Source organism: Eucyclogobius newberryi, unplaced genomic scaffold, assembly GCF_026437365.1.
Source record: "Eucyclogobius newberryi isolate DKJ021-1_F unplaced genomic scaffold, fEucNew1.0.hap1 SCAF_18, whole genome shotgun sequence".
Taxonomy (NCBI): Eukaryota; Metazoa; Chordata; class Actinopteri; order Gobiiformes; family Gobiidae; genus Eucyclogobius; species Eucyclogobius newberryi.
The window spans coordinates 4,747,818-4,773,490 of record NW_027315812.1 but is presented as its reverse complement, the minus strand read 5'-3'; the positions used below and the strand labels follow the sequence as shown (position 1 = coordinate 4,773,490).

The window sequence follows — 25,673 nt, the reverse complement described above, 5'->3', positions numbered from 1 at the left end:
GCAAATCTACGACAAATATTCAGATTTGAGAGTTTTCTTTAAAAAAGAAAGAAAGAATGAGTCTAAATGTTGGTTAGAGCAAATAGTGACAATTGTGTGGAAACTATAGCACAATAAAGACCAGAGGAGGTGGTGCTTGGATCTGACCCGTGATGCCTCTCGATTCCAGGGCTGTACCAGATGAGCGTGCCCGAGTCGGCTCCCGTGGGGACCGTGGTGGGCCGGATCTGGGCCAGGGACCGGGACACGGGGGTCAACGCCCACACGTGGTACTCCATCGTGGACGGGGACGGACGGGACACGTTTGACGTCAGCACCGACCCGACCAGAGCGTTCGGCGTCATCACCGTCAAGAGGGTGTGGCCCAGATCCACTTAGTGTTTGCACTTTTACACGGACGCCAGGGAAACCGGGATCCTGGCCACGCCATATTTATTTTATTCTATTTTATATATTCTATTTGATTTTACATATATTATTTTAATGTTACTCTATTCTATTTTATTCTATTTTATTCTTTTTTGTATTCTATTTTATTCTATTTTATTCTATTTTATTCTATTTTTTTATTCTATTTTATTCTATTTGATCTATTTTATTCTATTTCATTTTACCTGTTTTCTTCTATTTCATTTTACCTATTTTTAATTTTATTTTTATCTATTTTATTTTACCTATTCTATTTTATTTTATCCATTTTATTTCATCCATTTTATTTTATCTATTTTATTTTATAAATTTTATTTTATTCAATTTCATTTTATTGTATTTCATTTTATACTATTTTATTTTATCCGTTTTATTTTATCTATTGTTTTATTTTGTTTTTAATCTTTTCTATTTTTTTTATCTATTTTATTTTATTCTATTTTATTTAATTGTATCTGTTTAATTTAATCTCTTTTAATTTATCTTTTTTAATTTATCTATTTTATTTTATCTTTTTCAAATCATCCATTTTCTTTACTTTCTTTACTTGTAATAGTTTTACAGTTAAATACGTCATAAGGCGCTGGTACAGCTGGCAGCCCGGTGTAAACGCTCTCTCTTCTTTCTCACACTTATTGTGCTTTATCTCCTATATTTTGTAAATATAGTTAGTATATTTTTTCTATTTTACTGTACGATAGGGACACGCGCTGGAATAGTTTTTTAATTCAACTGTTTTTGACTTTTTTCGGCTGGATTTGAGCGTTTTTCGTTTCGTTCGTTGTGTTGTTGTGACGTGAGCTAGCTCCGAGCGAGCCCACCAGCCCCCCCCCCCCGCGCCCTCCGGCCGCGCTAAAGTACGGCGTGTCGTCGGTACACGTTTATATACACGTTTATATACACGTTTATATGAAAGAGGAACTTCACGAACGATCAGGACACGCACTGGAATCGCTTTAAATTAACTTGTTTTGACTTTATTCGGCTGGATTGAGTGTTTTCGTCGTGTCGCTGCGATGTGTCTTGGCTCTGAGTCCCCCGGCTCCGGCCCCGCCCCCCGGCTCCGGCCCCGCCCCCCTGCCCGGGGCCGTACCGTGTTTCCACAAAGGAGGAACTCATGAAACTGCAGAGAACAGTCGTCTTACCCGGAGATTGTCACGTTATCCCGTCGCAATACTGACCTAACCTAATACTGATGTGCAATTCTGTCGTATGTGCAATTACTGTGAAATTCATGTGCAATCTATGTGCTGTCGTGACACATATTCATGTGCAATTACTGTCGGGATCACATGCAATGGTATTTATGTATTTATTTGTCTATGGGAGTTTTTATTTATTTATAGGAGATCTTCTACTGAAAGTGTTTTTCAGACTTCCTATAAGTGATCTGTTCTTCTGTATCTACCTCTGTATCTACCTGCGTTGCACCAATGAAATTTCCCCATGTGGGACAATAAAGGAATATCTTATCTTATCTTAAATACTTTTATACTATATACATAAATATTATACTATATACATAAATATAATGCTTCAATAAAGTCAAACTTAAGTCTCTTTCTTCTTCTTTGTTTTGCAGCCACTGGACTTTGAGTCAAAGGTCAGTTTCACTCTGAAGGTTCAGGGCGCCAACGCGGAGGCGGAGCTTGCGTCCCGGCACCGCGGGCCCTTCACCGACGCCACCATCGTCCACGTGAGCGTCGAGGACGTGGACGAGCCGCCCGTCTTCCAGCTGAACTCGTACGTCCTGGAGCTGCCCGAGGACGCCGAGGTCGGGACAGTGGTCAGAAGTGTGTCCGCCAGAGACCCGGACGCCGCCAACAACACTGTGAGGTGAGCGGGCGGGTCAGAGAGGGCTACAAGTACAAGTACAGGGGTCAGAGAGGGCTACAAGTACAAGTACAGGGGTCAGAGAGGGCTACAAGTACAAGTACAGGGGTCAGAGAGGGCTACAAGTACAAGTACAGGGGTCAGAGAGGGCTACAAGTACAAGTACAGGGGTCAGAGAGGGCTACAAGTACAAGTACAGGGGTCAGAGAGGGCTACAAGTACAAGTACAGGGGTCAGAGAGGGCTACAAGTGCAAGTAAAGAGGTCAGAGAGGGCTACAAGTACAAGTACAGGGGTCAGAGAGGGCTACAAGTACAAGTACAGGGGTCAGAGAGGGCTACAAGTACAGGGGTCAGAGAGGGCTACAAGTACAAGTACAGGGGTCAGAGAGGGTCAAAACTACAAGTATGGAGCACACAGTAAAGTGCAGTCCCATATGTAATACTTCATGTACTGTTACTGTAGTATTTGTATTAAACGTTAGTGTTGTTGAAGTCGAGACTTGGACTCGAGTCAAACTGAGTCACTGTTTTCATGATTTGATAAAATGAACTTAGACGTATGACTCGAGTCTTCCCTGTGCAGTTTATTAGACTTTATTAGAGTTTATTAGACTTTATTAGAGTTTATTAGACTTTATTAGAGTTTATTAGAGTTATTCGTACCCTCACGTCTAATAATTTGATATAATGTCTTGAAAGTACTTTAAATTCCAAACAGAGGACTCTGGACTTTAAAGAGAAAGGATCGGTTCTACTTCTGCAGGTTTATTACATTCCATGTTCTCTCAGTGTAGTACCAGTGAAGTACCAGTGTAGTACCAGTGTACTACCAGTGAAGTACCAGTGAAGTACCAGTGTAGTACCAGTGTACTACCAGTGAAGTACCAGTGTAGTACCAGTGAAGTACCAGTGAAGTACCAGTGAAGTACCAGTGTAGTACCAGTGTACTACCAGTGAAGTACCAGTGTAGTACCAGTGAAGTACCAGTGTAGTACCAGTGAAGTACCAGTGTAGTACCAGTGTACTACCAGTGAAGTACCAGTGTAGTACCAGTGAAGTACCAGTGTAGTACCAGTGAAGTACCAGTGAAGTACCAGTGTAGTACCAGTGTAGTACCAGTGAAGTACCAGTGTAGTACCAGTGTAGTACCAGTGTAGTACCAGTGTAGTACCAGTGTAGTGCCAGTGAAGTACCAGTGTAGTACCAGTGAAGTACCAGTGTAGTACCAGTGAAGTACCAGTGTAGTACCAGTGTACTACCAGTGAAGTACCAGTGTAGTACCAGTGAAGTACCAGTGTAGTACCAGTGAAGTACCAGTGTAGTACCAGTGAAGTACCAGTGTAGTACCAGTGTACTACCAGTGAAGTACCAGTGTAGTACCAGTGTAGTACCAGTGAAGTACCAGTGAAGTACCAGTGTAGTACCAGTGTACTATCAGTGTAGTACCAGTGTAGTACCAGTGTACTACCAGTGTAGTACCAGTGTAGTACCAGTGAAGTACCAGTGTAGTACCAGTGTAGTACCAGTGAAGTACCAGTGAAGTACCAGTGAAGTACCAGTGTAGTACCAGTGTAGTACCAGTGAAGTACCAGTGAAGTACCAGTGTAGTACCAGTGTAGTACCAGTGTAGTACCAGTGGAAGTACCAGTGTAGTACCAGTGTAGTACCAGTGTAGTACCAGTGTACTACCAGTGTAGTACCAGTGAAGTACCAGTGTAGTACCAGTGTAGTACCAGTGTAGTACCAGTGTAGTACCAGTGTAGTACCAGTGTAGTACCAGTGTAGTACCAGTGAAGTACCAGTGTAGTACCAATGTAGTACCAGTGAAGTACCAGTGTAGTACCAGTGTAGTACCAGTGAAGTACCAGTGTAGTACCAGTGTAGTACCAGTGAAGTACCAGTGTAGTACCAGTGAAGTACCAGTGTACTACCAGTGTAGTACCAGTGTAGTACCAGTGAAGTACCAGTGTAGTACCAGTGAAGTACCAGTGTACTACCAGTGTACTACCAGTGTAGTACCAGTGAAGTACCAGTGAAGTACCAGTGTACTACCAGTGTAGTACCAGTGTAGTACCAGTGAAGTACCAGTGAAGTACCAGTGTAGTACCAGTGTACTACCAGTGTACTACCAGTGTAGTACCAGTGAAGTACCAGTGAAGTACCAGTGTAGTACCAGTGTAGTACCAGTGTAGTACCAGTGAAGTACCAGTATTCACCAGCAGGTGACAGCACTGTCTTTATGAAACATGTGAGTTTAGCGCTTTATAAACCGGCTCAAGCTGCCCTTTCTCCTCCTTGTTAGCTCCTTGTTAGCCCCTCGTTAGCTCATCCTTAGCTCCTTGTTAGCCCCTCGTTAGCTCATCCTTAGCTCCTTGTTAGCCCCTCGTTAGCTCATCCTTAACTCCTTGTTAGCCCCTCGTTAGCTCCTTGTTAGTTTCTTCTTTAGCTGCAGAGACATAAGGACTTGAACATTCATCCTGCTTCAGTCCCAGAGGAGCAGATGTGTCAATCATCATCATTTTGAGAAAGAGTTCATGAAATGCATTAATCCAGGTCTAAACCAGGACTAAACCAGGACTAAACCAGGACTAAACCAGGTCTAAACCAGGACTAAACCAGGACTAAACCAGGACTAAACCAGGACTAAACCAGGACTAAACCAGGACTAAACCAGGTCTAAACCAGGTCTAAACCAGGACTAAACCAGGACTAAACCAGGACAAAACCAGGTCTAAACCAGGTCTAAACCAGGACTAAACCAGGACTAAACCAGGACAAAACCAGGTCTAAACCAGGTCTAAACCAGGTCTAAACCATGACTAAACCAGGACTAAACCAGGACTAAACCAGGACTAAACCAGATCTAAACCAGGTCTAAACCAGGACTAAACCAGGTCTAAACCAGGACTAAACCAGGTCTAAACCAGGACTAAACCAGGACTAAACCAGGTCTAAACCAGGACTAAACCAGATCTAAACCAGGTCTAAACCAGGACTAAACCAGGTCTAAACCAGGACTAAACCAGGACTAAACTAGGACTAAACCAGGTCTAAACCAGGACTAAACCAGGACTAAACCAGGTCTAAACCAGGACTAAACCAGGTCTAAACCAGGACTAAACCAAGACTAAACCAGGACTAAACCAGATCTAAACCAGGACTAAACCAGGTCTAAACCAGGACTAAACCAGGACTAAACCAGATCTAAACCAGGACTAAACCAGGTCTAAACCAGATCTAAACCAGGACTAAACCAGGTCTAAACCAGGACTAAACCAGGTCTAAACCAGGACTAAACCAGGACTAAACCAGATCTAAACCAGGACTAAACCAGGTCTAAACCAGGACTAAACCAGGTCTAAACCAGGACTAAACCAGGACTAAACCAGGACTAAACCAGGTCTAAACCAGGACTAAACCAGGACTAAACCATGGGAAAAGGAGGACTACAGTAATTCCTCCATACTTTTGGTCCTCTTGGACACACTATTACAAGTATTGTAAGTATTACAAGTTTTTCAACAATTAAAAACAAAGTTTTTCAACAATTAAGGCATTTTCTGTACAAAAAATGACCAAATGTCATATTTGGGACATTTAAATCTGAAAAATGGACAGAACAGCAAATGTCTTACTTACAATAAAACATTACAGAGGAGATTTTTGATTTTTGATTTAGTTTTTGTGTAAACTAGATTCAAATGATTCAAAAATGAGGCCAATTCCAAATTTTGCCTCATTTTTTAGATTGAAACGTTGATAAATCAGGCTCAGAAACAGATGCTCCAGTGCGTTCTGGTCAAGTCCAAGTCACGTTTCCATGGCGACAGTTTTGTCTGACCTTCTCGCTCATGGCAGATACTCCATTGACAAAGGCAGCGACCTGGAGAAGTTCTTCTACATCGAGCTGACCACTGGAGCTCTGATGACCCTGAGGACTCTGGACCGGGAGGAGCTCGACTGGCACAACATCACTGTCCTCGCCATGGAGATGAGTACGTGCTGCGCTCGCATCATTTCAATTGCGATATATTGTGCTACTTACTTATTTGTGTGATGAATCAAACAAAGGTTAAAACACAGTATTCATATTTGGAGAGTACAATTACCAGCTTCAGTTCCTTTTTATCGCTGAGGTCAAAGGTCACTTCTCGACCGTGTCAATAAACGCGAGCCGCTTCTGGCGACTTAATTGCATTTTACCGCCTCACTAACATTTGCTTAGCTTCAGGAATCTGTCCATTGAAAAGTGAGTCCAAGGTGAAGTTTCATAGCTCAATACTCCCGGGTCTAATTAATATTCATATTTGTAATTAAATCATGAGAGCGCTTGTGGATTTTGAGGTTCTTCAGTAGCTCTGCAAACCTCTGCAGATGTTCTACCACACTGGTCACATGCCTTAGCAGATGTTCTACCACACTGGTCACACGCCTCAGCAGATGTTCTACCACACTGGTCACACGCCTCTGCAGACGTTCTACCACACTGGTCACACGCCTCTGCAGACGTTCTACAACACTGATCACACGCCTCTGCAGATGTTCTGCCACACTGGTCACACACCTCTGCAGATGTTCTACCACACTGGTCACACGCCTCTGCAGACATTCTACCACACTGGTCACACGCCTCTGCAGACGTTCTACCACACTGATCACACGCCTCTGCAGATGTTCTGCCACACTGGTCACACGCCTCTGCAGATGTTCTACCACACTGGTCACACGCCTCTGCAGATGTTCTGCCACACTGGTCACATGCCTCTGCAGATGTTCTACCACACTGGTCACATGCCTCTGCAGATGTTCTACCACACTGGTCACATGCCTCTGCAGACGTTCTACCACACTGGTCACACGCCTCTGCAGATGTTCTACCACACTGGTCACACACCGTTTGACCTTCATTAAAGGTCAATGCGATTTATTTTCAATGCATTACAATTCAAAACGTATTGGTATCGGTATCGGATCAATAGCGTGATACTTGCCTTAGTATTGGGTCATATGAAAGCCCCTGGTGGCAGTTCCTAACGCGTAACAGTTTCTCATATTAAAGTGATTGTCACTTACAAACACGGCAGGAAAACCAAAACTCTTTCACTTTCATTTACTCTGTTACAGTGATATTAAAAAGTGCATCTCTTAATGAGAAGAAGAAGTTGTTAGTGAAGCTAATTAAGCCCCTGTTAAATCTTAAAGCAGCTGGATAAGTGTGGGCACTAACGTAGCCGTGGTAAAAGAGTGGAGCGTAAGAAATGAATGAGTAAAAGAGTAATGGGGGGTAAACTGAGCCCTGAGGGGCACCAACAGAACAGTTCCATGTGTTTTCTCTGGACTAGATGATGATGTGGGTCGGATTTAGCTTCATTATTCATATCAAGGCTTCAGGGAGGGCATCTGACACAAAAATGACAAAATCGGGACAGAAATCACTAATTGTACCAGGTCGAAAAGTACAATAAATTATACCTAGAACTATATTTTTTGAGCCTCAATATTTATTTTGTGCAAAAACGTGCACAAAAAAACTGTGTATAGTTGAACAAGTAACTTCTATAGATCATAAATAAGTACTTAAGCGTTTGATTATGTTTTTAATGACATTACTGTCATGGAATCAGACAAACACCGATGCTATTCCTTAACACACAGAGAACACAATTCAACTTAGAATATGAAACGACACCGAAATATCATACATTTGTATGGCATGCATCGGAGAAAACGCCGGACTGGTCACGCAGGCTGCAGCCTGGCGTGACCCTCCTGCGTCTCACGCCGTTTTTTCCCATGCTGGTTGGTTTTATTAGATATTCTGGAATAGGCGGGTCACATTTCTCATTGGTCAGCTTCACATCAAGGCACTTGTTTTACAGCTGGTATTTTTCCGTAGAGATCAAGCCTTGGGTAAACATTACCCAAACTCCTCTGGGCTGTTACCCCCCCCTGGGGCAACATCCTTTACGACACCTTCACAAACAAATGCTGTCACACACCCGCTTAGACTAATGATGCAGATAAAATATCACTATTATGCAGATAAAATACATCACAGAAATATAATCATATATTCATATTTTATCACAATTACACTGTATTTGAAAAAGATTATGCTGTTTTTGTGTTTTTCGCACTTTGAATACGTGGTGTGTGGTTTGTGCAGATAACCCGTCTCAGATCTCCAGCGTTGCCGTCGCCGTCAGAGTCCTGGACGTGAACGACAACGCTCCGAGTCTGAGCCACTCTCTGGAGACGTACGTGTGTGAGAACGCCAAAGCCGGACAGGTACGAGGCCACGCCCCCAGAGAAAAGGCAAAAACAAGCCCAAAAACAAACAATTACAAAAAAACAAAACAAGGACGAGTGTCACGATTATCGCGGCACTGGAGGTTATTGCAATTAACGATAATATCACAAACATCAAGTGAAATTTCTGTTTAAAAATGTGAGTTACAATCGATCATTTGTAATTGTGCATCGTTTGGTGTTTTAACGATCATTAAAGATCTAGTTGTTTCTCTCCTGGTGTTTTGCAGCTGGTTCAGGCGCTCACCGCTCTGGACCTGGACGAGCCGCCGCCAGGTCATCGATTCCACTACAGTTTATCTGACGAGGCCCGGAACAATCCCAACTTCACTCTGCGAGACAACCAAGGTATCAATACTCACGATATGTATCAATACTTATGATACGTATCAATACTTTCCGTCAATACACACGATATGTATCAATACTCCTGTCAATACGCACGATATGTATCAATACTCCTGCCAATACTCACGATATGTATCAATACTCATGATATGTATCAATACTTTCCGTCAATACACACGATATGTATCAATACTCCTATCAATACACACGATATGTATCAATACCTCCTGTCGATACGCACGATATGTATCAATACTCCTGTCAATACGCACGATATGTATCAATACTCCTGCCAATACGCACGATATGTATCAATACTCCTGTCAATACGCACGATATGTATCAATACTCCTGTCAATACGCACGATATGTATCAATACTCCTGCCAATACGCACGATATGTATCAATACTCCTGTCAATACGCACGATATGTATCAATACTCCTGTCAATACGCACGATATGTATCAATACTCCTGCCAATACGCACGATATGTATCAATACTCCTGTCAATACGCACGATATGTATCAATACTCCTGCCAATACTCACGATATGTATCAATACTCATGATATGTATCAATACTTTCCGTCAATACACACGATATGTATCAATACTCATGATATGTATCAATACTTTCCATCAATACACACGATATGTATCAATACCTCCTTTCGATACGCACGATATGTATCAATACTCCTATCAATACACACGATATGTATCAATACGCACGATATGTATCAATACTCCTGTCAATACTCACGATATGTATCAATACTCCTGTCAATACTCACGATATGTATCAATACACACGATATGTATCAATACATCCTTTCGATACGCACGATATGTATCAATACTCCTGTCAATACTCACGATATGTATCAATACTCACGATATGTATCAATACTCACGATATGTATCAATACTTCCCGTCGATACACACGATACATGTTTAACGTATGTTCAGATGCCGTTACTGTTCAATTGAGATTTTTAACTGCATCATTACAACTGAACAAACCAAACAAACTCTCACCCGTCGCCCAAACATTCTACTTAAGTACATAACAATATATTACAATTAAAAAATACTAAATCGTTTCCTAATAAAGGGTTTTAACACGACTCAAGCGGTTTCAAATGGACTTTTCTTGCTCTTTAATCCTGTTCTCGCTCTGTTCCTCGTCACAAACTCGGCTGGAGCACGTTTAGCTTCATTCACACAAAGTCCTCTTCCCTCCGAGCCTCAGAAACACTCCGTTCTGAATCTCCTCGATCTGTGATGTCATATTCTACCTGTGACATCACTCCTGTGCTGTTTGTAACTCCATGAATCATCTCCAGACTCGTTTCTCCGTTCTCACCATCAGCACAACTGCGTTTCTACCTCGTTTCTCTGAGAAAAGGTTCAGGTTTATTCTTATTCCCCGCTGCAGCCAGTAGATGGAGCCAAACTCAGCTCGTCCTGTGGGAAACAGCAGTGATACAGAGGTTAAAGTCGTTTTTTATACATTTTCTTTTGTTCTAAAACATGAGACGCCAAACTAAAGTTTCTTAAGAGCGTCTTTGGAGAATGAGAACAATGATCTTTTAGTATTTTTTATAACATTTGACTTATTTAATGTGCATTTATCTACATTACATATCACGATAACATGTCAAAAATAAACACAAATAAATGTACATATTACACACAAAGTCATGAAAAAGACACGGCGACATTGAGATTATTATAAGCAGCATCTTCTGAACATCCCATCCTCATTTTAACTTCTACATTTCATAGTTTGTTCGGTTACGGGAATGTTCCACAGTCTTTAATTACATTCTCGTTACACAAATGAGTCTTCTAAACGCCCCGGCGCCCCCTGCTGGCTCTGTAGAGGAGGAGTCTAAACCGCTTTCCTTCCCGTCGCAGATAACTCGGCGTGGATTTTGACGCGGCGCGGCGGCTGGGCCCTGCGCGACCAGACAACGTTCTTCCTGCCCGTGTCGGTGCAGGACGACGGCGAGCCCGTCCAGAGCAGCACCAGCACCCTGACCATCCGCCTGTGCAGCTGCGACCACCAGGGGGCCATGCTGTCCTGCGACGCCGAGGCCTACACGCTGCCCGCCAACCTGAGCCGCGGCGCGCTCATCGCCATCCTCGCCTGCATCTTCGTGCTCCTGGGTGAGACGCGTTCGGCGACCACGAAATATCTCGAGAGGAGGAGCTTAGAATCGGACAATGTTATTAACGCTTTTTCTCGTCTTTTAGTCCTGATCCTGCTGTCGCTCCGCACTCACCGCAAGAAACCGTACCTCTGCGACCGCGAGGAGAACGTCCACGAGAACATCGTCCGCTACGACGACGAGGGCGGCGGCGAGGAGGACACCGAGGCCTTCGACATCGCCGCCATGTGGAACCCGCGGGAGGTGCACAAACTGCGGCAGGACATGCTCCCGGAGATCCAGAGCCTGTCGCGGTACGTCCCCCACGCGTGCGTCGCCGGGCCGACCTCCGGCGACGGCAGCGTGCGGGGATACGTCCTGGCGAAGCTCCTGGACGCGGACTTGGACCCGTGCGTGCCGCCGTACGATTCGCTGCAGACGTACGCCTACGAGGGCGAGGGGTCGGTGGCCGAGTCGCTGAGCTCGCTGCAGTCCGGCGCGTCCAATGCGGATCACGAGTACGACTACCTGAGCGACTGGGGGCCACGGTTTAAAAAGCTGGCGGAGATGTACGGCGTGCTGGAGACACAGAGCAGCTCCCCCGTGTGGTAGGAAGAGGAACTGATGCCTTTTTTACAATAGACACGATAAACTGGAGGACGGGGAAGACGAGCTCAAATCAACGCGACGAAGACGGTTACGGAGCAAAATGGCGCCTGTTTAGAAACGCCGAGCAAACGAGTCTTAGCGTTGTATTAGCGATGAACTGATGCTAATTACAATGCTAATATAGCTAATGCCATTTTGTCCGAATAGGAACAAGCAGGTAACGTTGCAAAGTTGAAAATGCAACAAAAGGAATATATTTACATGTACTTCATATTGGAGACAGCGCCCTCTTGTGGCAAAATGAGGAGATAGTGGAATTTTAAAGACATATATTATGCATTATTTGTATTGTCCCCTTTAAACATGCTTTTGAGTCAATCTGCTTAGGCGTTTTATCTTTTAAACTAGGATTTGTGCTTGAACTCCATCTACTGGCAGCAGAGGGAATTACCACAAAAGCTAGCTTTCCCCGACACGCTGATGTAAACACACAGTTGTTTGAGTCATAAATGCCTTTATGACTTTAAAACCGCACAGGATCTCGACCTTTGACCTCACGAATCTGGGACATTTGAAACCGAAGAATAAGTTCTATATTATTATGATCATTATTATTATTTTGTAGCATTGTTTGAGCGTTTAGTCGTGTCATAAAGTGTTTTGATTTGTTTCAATCACGGTTTAAGTTATCTTATCTTATATTTTGGTCACATTTTGGTCACATTTTGCTCCTGTGTGTTTTTAAAGTCCATTCAGCTTTCACATAACACATTCTGATCACAGCAGCACTCGTTTTTGCATTTTTTCTCCAAAACCTCATCATTTCAAGCCAAAAGATGTGAAAAATCGAGACGATGTTGTCCAAAAGTTGATTAAACATCTAAATAATGCATAATATACGACATTTAACTAAAAACGAATGGCAAAAAAGTGCTTCAAAGGTCAGAAAACGCCAACTTTTTGGATGGCAAGGGAAAGAAAAGTGTATTTACGGTAACTCATGGCCAGTCTTGACCCAGCGCAGACGGCGCCCTCGTGTGGCGGAGCGAGGAACACATCTGCCTTTCGGGAATACAAACTCAAACTCGATGGGAACGTTTACAAATCTACCTGGACGTCGAAACCGAGACTCGTCCGAGCTTTCGGGTCGTTTTTTGACGACGAGCTTTTTGCCTTTTTTATACGTCGTCTCGGCGACGGCGGCGCTTCGTCCGGCGCCCGACGCGGCGCTGGTTTTTATGTGTTTTTTATATTGAAAGTTGATGGTTCAAAGCACATGTTACTGTTCCTGTTTTTGTCACGATGATGTCTCTGTTTAACGTTCTTCTATCACTGTATTTCCACCAAGCGTTCAGAACCAGATATTACCGTCTTTTCGGGACTATAAGCGGCACCTTTTTTCATAGTTTTGGCCGGGGTGCGACTTATACACCAGAGCGACTTATATATATGTTTTTTTCTTCTCTATTATGCGTTTTTTCGCCGGTGCGTTTAAAGGTGTTTTCTGGTGAAACGTGGCATTAAACTATGCATTTTTTATAGATTTAGATGAGTTTTCAGGCGTTTACAGTGGATGGAACAGTCGATAATCAGAGGTGGGCAGTACTCGCCTTTACTCCAGTTGTTCTTTAATACGATTGTACGTCTCAGAGTAGTTTTCGGAGCTCGTACTTTTCCGTCCGCTTGTGTTTCACTGCGTCGCTTAAGGCCAATTCATACCTAAAATAAGGCAAGAACGAGGCTCAGACGTTTCACATTCCTCTGAAGTTCTGCTGCAGAGTCGCTCCAAGCCCCGCCCCCTGAACTGCTGTTTCTACGGCGTCGCTCTGGAGATCATCAACAGGATGTCAAACACCTAAATGCTTCGCTCATCTTATTTCATCTGCTCTTTTCCAACAAATGCGAGATAAAAACTGCCGCTGGAGCCTCCATGTTTGTTTTTCTTGGCGCACTTCTTCTCCCGTTTTGGTCTGACTGACTTTGCGCGCCCTCTGGTGGTCATTCACCAGAACTCAGAGCTGATATAAAACACGTGTGACCGACTTTGCACAATTGAACTTTCAAAATAAGACAAAATAAAGTTGAATTTGACAAAAAAATACAGTTCTTTACGTTTCGGTCTTTTTTTGGGGGGGTTAAATATTGAACAAAAAATACTTAATTTTGCTTTGATGGTCACGATTATTGTTATTTTTCGTATGATTATATTGTGACCTGAATAATGATATTGATAAACCGAAATAACTGAAATTGCCTGTTTTTTTCCCCCGTCTTGATTTCACACGGCCACTTTGAAAATCCAGCCAATCGCGGCGCAGTTGTCCGACAGAACAAAGAACTGGAACTTTTTGCATCTTATGAAACATGAATTGTCCTTAACGAGAGTAAAAATTGACCGACGTCGACGATTTGAAACGATTTGTGTTTCAGACGTGATTTAATTTGTTTCATTTTGTCGGTTTTTTTGTTGAAAATTCCAGATTTGGTGCTTTTCTTTCATGTTTTCTCGATCTCTACATTGATTTTTTTCTGTAATTATCCAAAATACATTCGTTACTTTTTACTACTTTTCTCTACTAAAGTAATAATATTTGACTACTTCTCCCACCTCTGATTTCACTAATAAAACTGTAAGGATTTTATTTTTTTAAACTCTTTTAAAAATGGACTGCATTTTGTGACTTGGTGGAAATGTGTCTCATTTCTCACAAACATTATTTATTTCTTTGTTTGTTTTCGGTATTTATATTTTAAGTTATTTCAGTTGTTAAACATTGAACTGCCTTTGTGGGATTTTTAATTGTCTTTATTTTGTTTTAAATGTATCTTTTCTGTTTTATCTGTTTTGTAGATTTATGCATATTATTCTTTTCATTTCGGAGCGGGACGTTTTGTAAATGTGTCCACCGCTCTGCCATCGCCACGTTTGCTCTGAACAAAGTGCCAAACGCGGGACAAAAGGACGTTTTTATAATTAACCAAAACGGCAGGATATGATTGGCCGGAGCCCCGCCCCTTTTGATACTTTGTGAGTTTGTTTGAACTCGAGTCGTGATCGTGTTGAAGTCGGTGCTGAACGTGACGGAGCTGCTTTTGTATTCTTAGTAATAAAAGTCTTAAACTAACTCCAGGTTTGTGACGTTTTCCTCCTGGTTTAGACCTGGTTTAGACCTGGTTTAGTCCTGGTTTAGTCCTGGTTTAGTCCTGGTTTAGTCTTGGCTTAGTCCTGGTTTAGTCCTGGTTTAGTCTTGGCTTAGTCCTGGTTTAGTCCTGGTTTAGTCCTGGTTTAGTCTTGGCTTAGTCCTGGTTTAGTCCTGGTTTAGTCTTGGCTTAGTCCTGGTTTAGTCCTGGTTTAGTCCTGGTTTAGTCCTGGTTTAGTCCTGGCTTAGTCTTGGCTTAGTCCTGGTTTAGTCCTGGTTTAGTCCTGGTTTAGTCCTGGTTTAGTCCTGGTTTAGTCCTGGTTTAGAGGAGACGACTCAGGACTCTGAAGACCAGAGTCTGAGGTTGTGGGTTCAAGTCCCCATGTTTCACTCTCACTAGAACTTCATGAAAAACATTGTGAAAAGCTCAAAGTCATGAGGGTAAAATGCTGTAGTGTGTCTGTGTTCTGTGGTGCAGGTGGTTGAGCACTGGCTTTGGACTGAGAGATTTGTGACTCTGAGGTTTCTGGTTCAATTCTTGCCCCATGACAGACCAACTATTTCCATCTTGGTCTCTCTCTGACTTGATTTAAAACTCTTTCATGTTCAGTTGTGTGAGTCTGTGGTCTGGAGGCTGAGACCAGGTCTTCAGACACCTGTGCTCTTCTGAGGTTGTAGGTTCAAATCCTCACACTGAGCTGCTTTTTTCTCTCTATGAAGCTTGTGACTCACTAAAACTTTATGAAAAATACTTAGTCAAGACCAATGGGACAACCACCTTCATGAGTGTTGGTCACTGTCACTCACACACTTGGCAGCAGCTGCCAAGTGTGTGAGTGACAGTGACCAACAGTGGGAGTTGAACCAGTGACCATGTGATCGAGTGGCACTCTGTGTTGTGGCTGCTCTCCCTGCTCCTCCACAAGGCCCCTGACCTCCAGACTCCCATGTGTCTCTTTGTCTCAAACATCTCTTACAGTTAAACACTTTGTCCAGCGTCTGTTCAGGAGCAAGAATTGAACTAGAAACCTCAGGATCACAGGTGTCTCAGTCCAAAACTGGGACTTAACCTCCTGCGCCACAGAACTCTGAGCCACAAGCTTCAGATGTGAGATATGAGCATGAACGTGAACCAGAACAATCTACAATGCGCAAGACGTGAGCCGAGTGTCCAAAAACAGCCACCAGCTCAGTGTGAGGATTTGAACCCACAACCTCAGAAGATCACACGTTTATAACACCCCTGGTCTCAGCCTCCAGACCACAGACTCACACCATCTGAACTTTAAAGAATTTTAGATGAAGTCAGAGAAACCGAGAGGAAGTGGAGTCTGTTCAGGAGCAAGAATTAAACCCACAACCTCATGATCACAGGTCTCTCACTTTAAAACCAGTGCTTAACCTCCTGTACCACAGAATGCTGAGACACATGCTTCAGATGTGGGATATGAGCATGAACATGACCCAGAAGTCGAGTCATGAGTTCAGATCCTGCTCCAGAGTCTCAGGAGCTGAACAGCGTCAAAACACTTTGGTCATCGATCGTTCATTAAGGTTCAGTCTTGACCTCCCTGTGTATGAGCGGGAATCGAACCAGCAACCTTTGAGTCAAGATAATGACAGACTGCACCCTGAACCGCCTACGCCACATGTCTGTCTGTCTGACGGCCTCACAGTCGCCCTCACTCGGTCGGCCTCACAGTCTCTCTCACTCGGTCGGCCTCACAGTCGCCCTCACTCGGTCGGCCTCACAGTCGCTCTCACTCGGTCGGCCTCACAGTCGCCCTCACTCGGTCGGCCTCACAGTCGCTCTCACTCGGTCGGCCTCACAGTCGCCCTCACTCGGTCGGCCTCACAGTCGCCCTCACTCGGTCGGCCTCACAGTCGCTCTCACTCGGTCGGCCTCACAGTCGCCCTCACTCGGTCGGCCTCACAGTCGCCCTCACTCGGTCGGCCTCACAGTCGCCCTCACTCGGTCGGCCTCACAGTCGCCCTCACTCGGTCGGCCTCACAGTCTCTCTCACTCGGTCGGCCTCACAGTCGCCCTCACGCGGTCGGCCTCACAGTCGCCCTCACGCGGTCGGCCTCACAGTCGCCCTCACGCGGTCGGCCTCACAGTCGCTCTCACTCGGTCGGCCTCACAGTCGCCCTCACGCGGTCGGCCTCACAGTCGCCCTCACGCGGTCGGCCTCACAGTCGCCCTCACGCGGTCGGCCTCACAGTCGCCCTCACGCGGTCGGCCTCACAGTCGCTCTCACTCGGTCGGCCTCACAGTCGCTCTCACTCGGTCGGCCTCACAGTCGCCCTCACTCGGTCGGCCTCACAGTCGCTCTCACTCGGTCGGCCTCACAGTCGCCCTCACTCGGTCGGCCTCACAGTCGCCCTCACTCGGTCGGCCTCACAGTCGCCCTCACTCGGTCGGCCTCACAGTCGCCCTCACTCGGTCGGCCTCACAGTCTCTCTCACTCGGTCGGCCTCACAGTCGCCCTCACGCGGTCGGCCTCACAGTCGCCCTCACGCGGTCGGCCTCACAGTCGCCCTCACGCGGTCGGCCTCACAGTCGCTCTCACTCGGTCGGCCTCACAGTCGCTCTCACGCGGTCGGCCTCACAGTCGCCCTCACGCGGTCGGCCTCACAGTCGCTCTCACTCGGTCGGCCTCACAGTCGCCCTCACGCGGTCGGCCTCACAGTCGCCCTCACGCGGTCGGCCTCACAGTCGCTCTCACTCGGTCGGCCTCACAGTCGCCCTCACTCGGTCGGCCTCACAGTCGCCCTCACGCGGTCGGCCTCACAGTCGCCCTCACGCGGTCGGCCTCACAGTCGCTCTCACTCGGTCGGCCTCACAGTCGCCCTCACGCGGTCGGCCTCATAGTCGCCCTCACGCGGTCGGCCTCACAGTCGTCTTCACGCAGTCGTCCTCCTTGAACGAGGAACTGAATGTGAATATTCCTTGATTGTTTGTGTTTCAAAGGCACTTTTAGCCTGTTTTTACTGGGGCCCCCGAGAGCCCAGCGCGTACAGACTTCAGTGACGTCTCCGTGTGCAAACGTGACACATCCACGTCTTGATTCTTGCCTCCACTAATAAGAATAACATTCATTTCAACCCCACCTGCACCGCTTTTGCCGCCGTCCTTTGACTCAACGCATCAGTATTCAGATGCGGCGCAGACACATCGACCGCCGAGTTTTCGATCAATACTTTTCCTCAAACGCTCGTCCGTGTTAGACTCTTGAACGGTGAGTGAATCCGATCGGCTGCGCTCTCTATTGTGTTTGAGAGGAATCCAAAGCCCGGCGGGTTCGAATAATGAAAAACACCTGCACTTTAAGACACGCAAGAGGTGTGGAGGCAAAGTCATAGTGGAACCTTTATTTTGTGAATCCTTTGCATCGCTATTTTGTCTTTAATCATTTAAATGTGTGGAGGCTCGAGAAGTTTCATTTAAAACTGTGAGTAATAATTATTTTAGAATCGACTCGTCAAACAATGATCTCTCCTCAAGCCGAACTAAGTATCCCGATATATAGAGCGCCCCCTGCAGCCCTCTTGTGGAACTACACCCTCAGAGAACAGACATTTCTTTTCTTTCTTTCTTTGTAGTAATAAGTCAGTATAATCACATTAAAAACACGTCGCAGAATCTAAAAAAAAAGAGCCAGGGTTTCTCAGGAGAGTCGTCTTCGTTATCGACGTCGGCAAAATGTTACGAGGCCGAGTTTCCGCCCAGAAACAGCAGGGGGCGACGACGGACACTTCAAACGCCCCAAAAACACATATCTAACCAAAACAGACTTACAAAGACATTTAATAAGGTCAAACAAGAACAAAATCAACTAAATAAAGGTTGAAATATGGTCGCTGAAGGCTTCTACATAGAGGATATTCACAATAAAGTGTATTATTGCTATAAAAAAAAGAGTTAAGGTTAAATGAATAGTTCTGTCCTGAGGGAGGAGTTTTAACCTGAAACGGCTCTGCTTTTGTTTACTGCCCTCGTCATATTGTATTCTTCACTGCCTCTTCTGCCTTCTCCTTCTCGGCTCTTAGCATCCGATTAGCATTTGACTCACTTGCTCCCTGCATTAAGGTTTGAGGCGGCGTTTGTCCACAGAAAGTCGATCGTACCTTAGTTCACCGTTTCTGTTCCGTTCCTTTTCTCATGAGTTGAAATCGTCTCCTCGTCCTCGTCTAATGGGTGATTTTTTAGCATTTAGACGACGATGCACCGCCAACACTGCTCAGCATCTTGTCCTGCAGATGAACCGGTTTGAATATTGACCAGTTGAAATATTGACCAGTTTGCATATTGTATAGAGCAGGACTTAGCTTGCTCAGAGTCGTAAACATTCTCGCTTTTCAGTTTAAATTTCAAAAACAGCGCTCGGACTAAAACCTTAGAATCCTTTTACCTCGACAGGGCTTTACTTTCCTCACTTTGCCCTCATTAAAATCCCGACTCCGGAATCTCGCCCGCCGAAACACGTCAGTTCCTGGATTTCGTTCTGGGCGAAATTGATCGGCGACGTTCTATTTTTCGCTCCGCTCTGTCAGAATCTGAGACGTCGTCCAAAGTCACCGCGGCCTCGGAGCGTTTGGCTAATTATCAAACCGCACCTGAGCTCGCGAGACGCGGGGGAGGGACGAGGGGGAGGGGAAGGGACGAGGGGGAGGGACGAGGAGGAGGGGAAATGACACGGGGGAGGGGCGAGGGGGAGGGGAAATGAAACGGGGGAGGGACGAGGGGGAGGGGAAATGAAACGGGGGAGGGACGAGGGGGAAATGACACGGGAGAGGGACGAGGGGGAGGGGGAAATGAAACGGGGGAGGGATGAGGGGAAATGACACGGGGGAGGGACGAGGGGGAGGGGAAATGACACGGGGGAGGGGGGAGGGGGAGGGGGAAATGAAACGGGGGAGGGATGAGGGGAAATGACACGGGGGAGGGACGAGGGGGAGGGGAAATGACACGGGGGAGGGACGAGGGGGAGGGGGAAATGAAACGGGGGAGGGATGAGGGGAAATGACACGGGGGAGGGACGAGGGGGAGGGGAAATGACACGGGGGAGGGGGGAGGGGGAGGGGGAAATGAAACGGGGGAGGGATGAGGGGAAATGACACGGGGGAGGGACGAGGGGGAGGGGAAATGACACGGGGGAGGGACGAGGGGGAGGGGGAAATGAAACGGGGGAGGGATGAGGGGAAATGACACGGGGGAGGGACGAGGGGGAGGGGGAAATGACACGGGGGAGGGACGAGGGGGAGGGGGAAATGAAACGGGGGAGGGATGAGGGGAAATGAAACGGGGGAGGGACGAGGGGGAGGGGGGTTAAATGGGGGAGTGGATGTAAACGAGGACATTTTGCCCGAGAGGCTGTTGTATTTCAACGTCTTTTGAAATTGTGTTCGATGAGAGAGAAATGGAAATAAGAGCGAGAGAAAAAGAGATATAACTAGTAAGAAGATGGAAAGTAAATAAAATATCCAGCATTACTCATGTCAACGTATTATCTTATTATCTTAACGTATTATAACAGCTGTGGCCAAACGCTTTTAAAGATAAATCATTGTCTACGGTTTATTTTCATGACAAAGAAACTCCAAAAGTGTCGTTTCCATTCATTGCCGCTAAATATTCCTCGTTAATAAAGTGTCAGTCGGGCTGTGCTGATCGTCTCCGTTATAAGTCCGTATAAAACCATACAAGTCGTTGTAAAGTTGGCAAAAACTATGCAACAATTTTAGAAACAACATGGTTCCGGCCAAACGCAGGGGAAAATTGGAAACGGAAGCTGAAGGTCGTTTCTCCGTCGTTGCCGTGGCCGCGCAGAGCATAGCTAGCTTGTTCGCTAACAGCAGAGGTTTAGAAAACGCAGCGGTCGATTTCGTCAACGCTCGGACTCGGAAACGTCAGGAGTGAAAGGTCATGAGTTCTACCGTGCGATGCTACGGCCAACACTTCCGCTAACCTAAACCCTCAGCAACCATAACCATAACCCCGGTCCTAAAGGTCATGACCTTTCACTTCTGATGTGAAAGGTCATGAGTTCAACCGTGTGATTCAAAGTCTGTCAGTGATAAATGTGAGTGAAGCTGCTGGAACGTGACTCTTTTTCAGATGTCGGGTACAAACTACATATTTAGCAGAGTTTTACACTGTTATATTTGTTTTTAGAATGTTTTTAGACTGTTTTAAGCCGTTTTAAGCAGGAGAAAATGTCATTACTCACCACTTCCTGCCAAAAACTCTGCTGCGACGTCGCCTGCCTAAACATAAACCGATGTGAAAGCCGACAGCACTTTTTTTGGGTTTGTTTCGTCTCCAGTTTAGCATCAAACTTTAAAAAACTGAACTTTTTGATGGTCGATAATTGTCGCCAAGTTTTCGTCTCAAAGTTGGGACGCCGCAACTTTCTCCGCCCGACAAGATTTCACGGCGCAAATTGCCTTCAAAACTCGTCCGCCTCCGCGCGCTAACGCTAGCCCGCCCGTCACCGAAGCGTTTATCAAAATGTTAAGCTCGTCATTTCCACATAAATTGGTTTGAACCCGGCGGAGGGAACGCACACCCCGATTGGGACACTTTCCGATGAATAAAATATCATTCGCCGAGGTCACCACTCCAATTAAAACCGCTCCACGTTGGCGTTTTCCAGCGGGCGACCTTCTCCTCCGCGCCAACGTGACATTTCCCAGCAGGAGTAATTGAAAACAAACACGGCCGTCGTTAGCGCCGATGGCTAGCTGTGGATATTGTTAGCGGCTAAGCTAACGCGGAGCTTCCCGGAGAGCGTCTGGTTCCCTGAGGGGAGGTAATTAGCTCCGTGACACTAAGCAATAAATATTTGATCAAGGAACGGTCTCAAGGGTAAAAGACGATTGGGATTTGGGAAAAACGCAGGAAACAGTTCGAACGGAAGAGGAAAATATGAGGAAATATATTTTGTCGGATTTTGTTGGAACCATAGGCCACTGATGATGTCACAAGGAAATATAAAAACTGACAATGTATTTGCAACTGAAGTGAACGCCACATTTTATGACATAAAAATGAAATGTTGACCCACTTTGAACATGTTTTGTCATCCTTTTCTAAAAAATGGATCATAATTCAATCTAAAACAGTGACCGATGGCCACTGGTCATGAGAACGCGTGAAAAACCTCCCAAGCGTTTCAAACATTTGTTGCGTTAAACTGACCCAATCTTTTATTTCTTTTTTTAGCTCATTTTTCTTGTTCGATGCTACGGCCAACGAACATAAACCCTTAACGACCAAAACCAGTTTGACGAAAAACTAAACCAAAACGTCAAAAATGTGCATTTTTGCAGAAGCATAAACTTTACAAAACCATGACAAGGAAAGCTGTTGTTTTGGATTATCATTACGGCAATAACCATGAATCCACTAATAGTGACACAGAGGCATTATTAAATCAAAATGTCAAAAAAGAATAAGCAAATTCTGATTTCATAAACATTCTGTAGAAGAACGAAAAACAGCTCATATTAAAAGTATTTATTTTCCACAAAAACATCTGCTCGTGTCGACGTTGGACACAAAGGAAACTCTAAGACGATTTTACAAAGACATTGAACGCTCCGAATCTGAAGAAAAGACGAGTAAAAAAGCTCTATACCAATCATAACACTTAGAATACAAAAACGGCATCAGTATTACAGTACATGAAGTAACGACCAACCGTCTAAATGTTGTCTAAAGAGATGATCAAAGAGACCAGCAGAGGGCAGTAAAGTGCAGCTCTGTGGCGCTCGTACTCAAGCGCTCAGAAGAAGCAAAATACAAGATACGACGTGGTAAAAGTGATTTGTGCATCATAATATTCACATGTTCCATATTTCAGCTGCGTTTGGAAAAGTGGCTGGTTTAATCCGTCCATTGTCTTTGCATTTACATCAAACATCAACATTTTATCTTCTCGTTTGCTATCGATAAACATATTTATATTTCAGTGCAGTGCTGTAATTTAGGGGAGGGACTTTCAGTTAAGTTTTAGCTAATCACAGCAACAACAATATGTTTTTGACAAAAAAATGTGTGAAACAGACGAAAGAAGTGGACTAAGTGAGGCCAGTCGCGGCTAACGGTTCTAGCGGCTAACGGTTCTAGCGGCTAACGGTTCTAGCGGCTAATGGTTCTAGCGGCTAACGGTTCTAGCTGCTAATTTTAAGTCCTGCAAGAGACTGAGAAAGAGGAGCCGATGTCAAGTTGAAAGAGCTGTGCTCTTTGGAGCGCGGGGGCTAATGGGCTAGCAGGCTAATAGGCTAATGGGCTAGCGGGCTAATGGGCTAGTGGGCTAATGGGCTAGCAGGCTAATGGGCTAGTGGGCTAATGGGCTAGCAGGCTAATGGTTTACTCCTACAGTCTATGAATCGATGGAAGAAGTTAGAAAGTGCACTATGTCACTTTTTCAATCAAACAAATAAGAATAATGTCTGTTTGAATAAAGCTGAAATACACTTTTTATGGAATATTCCCTAGAGTTACTATTTCGGGCATAACACTTGAACACATTGTATTTTAGGCTTTATCCCTTAAAATAAAGACGGCTCATCGCTCCAATGACGAGAGTGACAGCTCCATAAATGAGTCGTTTTGGGGTCTGTAAAGAAACACACTACAGTGTAAAGGCTTTTCTGGGATTATCCTGCTTTATGCTTGTGTCAGTGGCACAAAGTAGTTTCAATATTACGCAACACTTTGGCCCCCTGCTGGCAGGAGCGGGAGGGGTCAAGCAGATTAAACCAGGCTTAAACGATAGCTGTTATTAGTTACCGTGATGAAAAGCCAGATACTAAAGCTGAAATCCAAACTACATACAAAATGTGGTCTTTTCTAGAACAGTTTTACAAGACACAAAGTACTATTATTTGGAGCTGTAAATGTCGGTCGATTGTTGTAAAGCGTGATCTAAACAAGAGACTCATCGAAATTGGTATCGAGAACTGACACTTCTGACTGAAACAAACCACAAAGTATGAAAAACATTAGACAACCACAAGACACATTCTGTCCCTAAAACAGGTTCAAATCCACGTTTCGTTATTGTCCAAAAAGACGGCGGCAACATCTTTTTGAGCCGCCATTTTGAATTCAGCTCATGTCGAAACCATCTTGAACTTGACCTTTCACAACAAAAACTCACTACAACTCACGACATTTCAAGTCTTTTAAAGCTCTGGTCTCGTTGCTTCTGCCTCGTCTTCTTCATCTTGTACAAACCAAATGGCTTAATCCTCTAGAAAACTTTTTGTGCCACGTTGAATCCGACGCTCGAAACGCAAAATCCGCCGCCTCCTTCCCGCGAGCGACACGCCGGCCGCTCTCGGACTCACTCCGCCGTCAATATGTCGCAGTTCCACGTGCGTTTTTGCGTTTCCTCCAGACTTCAGCCGCAGGAGATGACGGTGAAGCGTTTGGAGATGCACGACATGTTGTGCAGGACGATCCCGAGCAGAAACAGCAGCACGCACGCCACCAGGACGACGGTGCAGACGCCGGACCACGCCGAGCCTTTGCCGCCGCCGCCGCCGCCCACCGCCACGGCGCCGCGGTGCTCGGCCTCGCCCAGACTCAGCGCGTCCAGCCCCATCGCCAGCCGCTCCTGCTCGGGGATCGCCACCACGGCCACGCCCTTCTGCTGCGGGACGAAGCGGCACCCGAGCTCGCCCGGCAGGCCCGAGCCGCGCCCCTTGGTCAGCGGCAGCATGTAGCAGCCGTCGCTCGGGAGGCGGATGAAGACGGGAGCGTGCGCCGACGCGTGCGGCACGGCGACCACCGTGACCACGTCAGGGTCGTCGGGCAGGTGCGAGACGGACAGGGCCGGCGGCAGCAGGGTGACGGCGCGGCACCACGGGCAGCGGATCTCCTTGTGGGCGCTGCGCATCTGGGTGAGGCAGACGGAGCAGAGCGTGTGGCGGCAGTTGAGCAGCTTCGGGCGCCGGCGAGGGCTGTAGTAGTTGAAGCAGATCTGGCATTCCAGCAACAAGTCCTGGGAAAGAGTCTCCATGTTTTGGGGGGGGGGAGGCGTCGCCGTGGAAACGTGCAGGTGGATTTATATTTGCTCCAAGGAAATCCACAGGCCAGTGCAGGCGATGAAGTCACGAGTCCACATCTGAAACCATAAGGAGAAAAGAGAGATGTGTGTTACCGGGGGCAACCATGGCTCACAGGTCAGCCCAGTTTAATGAACCAGGATGAATCGACAAAAGGGCGTGGCACGGGGCAAAGTTCTCACACTGTCACAGCTCTGAAGAAGCACGAATATGAACATAACAACGTTGAAATATATACTTCCTCCTTTTGTGGTTTGAAAAATCCATAAGCAGCTTGTTGTTGTTGTTGTTGTTGTTGTTGTTAGATGCATTTACCGCCACCTACTGGAGTTCAAAAGTCTGTGTTTATCGCTATACGTACGTCTCTGTGTTTATGTTTCATTGTCTTGGAAGTGGAAAAGTATTGAAAGCGTGTGGCTTTGTATGGTCACATGACCGGGCATCGCGGGCGTGATGTCATCATACGTGCTGTCGTCACTCAGTCGCCATGGCAACTGTGCAGGCTTCTTGCCGCTTCACGGCTTATAGTCATATAGCTTCTAGCCTTTTCTTTTTGAATTCTCAGACGGTGAAATGGACTTCCTCACAGTCTGAAACTGTAAATATTCAAAACTGTAAATCTGAAACATCCTGATCATATCAACGGGAAAGATTAAATTGTATTTTTATCCGTCTGAAATAATTTAGTGTATTTTACGGATGCCTCATGAACTTCAGCCGATTGCTAACAAATAGACTCGTGTTGTAATTGTATTAAAATGTGTACTTTT

The 25,673-nt window shown here is 45.6% G+C and overlaps 2 protein-coding genes across 2 annotated transcripts in view; one reads left to right on the top strand and one right to left on the bottom strand.

Moving 5' to 3' along the window:
- Window positions 1-11,720, top strand: part of LOC140364316 (cadherin-20-like) — a 25,159-nt gene extending 13,439 nt beyond the window's left edge. The window contains exons 5-11 of the mRNA XM_072450413.1: window positions 170-357; window positions 2,012-2,265; window positions 6,122-6,258; window positions 8,430-8,551; window positions 8,803-8,920; window positions 10,845-11,096; window positions 11,184-11,720. Coding sequence (XP_072306514.1) covers window positions 170-357; window positions 2,012-2,265; window positions 6,122-6,258; window positions 8,430-8,551; window positions 8,803-8,920; window positions 10,845-11,096; window positions 11,184-11,689 — 1,577 coding nt within the window. The 3' untranslated portion in view covers window positions 11,690-11,720. The remainder of the gene's footprint in view (window positions 1-169; window positions 358-2,011; window positions 2,266-6,121; window positions 6,259-8,429; window positions 8,552-8,802; window positions 8,921-10,844; window positions 11,097-11,183) is intronic.
- A 12,484-nt stretch (window positions 11,721-24,204) lies between these two features.
- rnf152 (ring finger protein 152) lies at window positions 24,205-24,881 on the bottom strand. The gene has a single exon (XM_072451264.1). The coding sequence runs from the start codon at window positions 24,855-24,857 to the stop codon at window positions 24,237-24,239; it is 621 nt and encodes a 206-aa protein (XP_072307365.1). The 5' UTR covers window positions 24,858-24,881; the 3' UTR covers window positions 24,205-24,236.
- Between the last annotated feature and the right edge of the window lie 792 nt (window positions 24,882-25,673).

Coding starts and splice junctions, on each gene's coding strand:
- rnf152 (XM_072451264.1), bottom strand. CDS start 24,857: ATGGAGACTCTTTCCCAGGACTTGTTGCTGGAATGCCAGATCTGCTTC.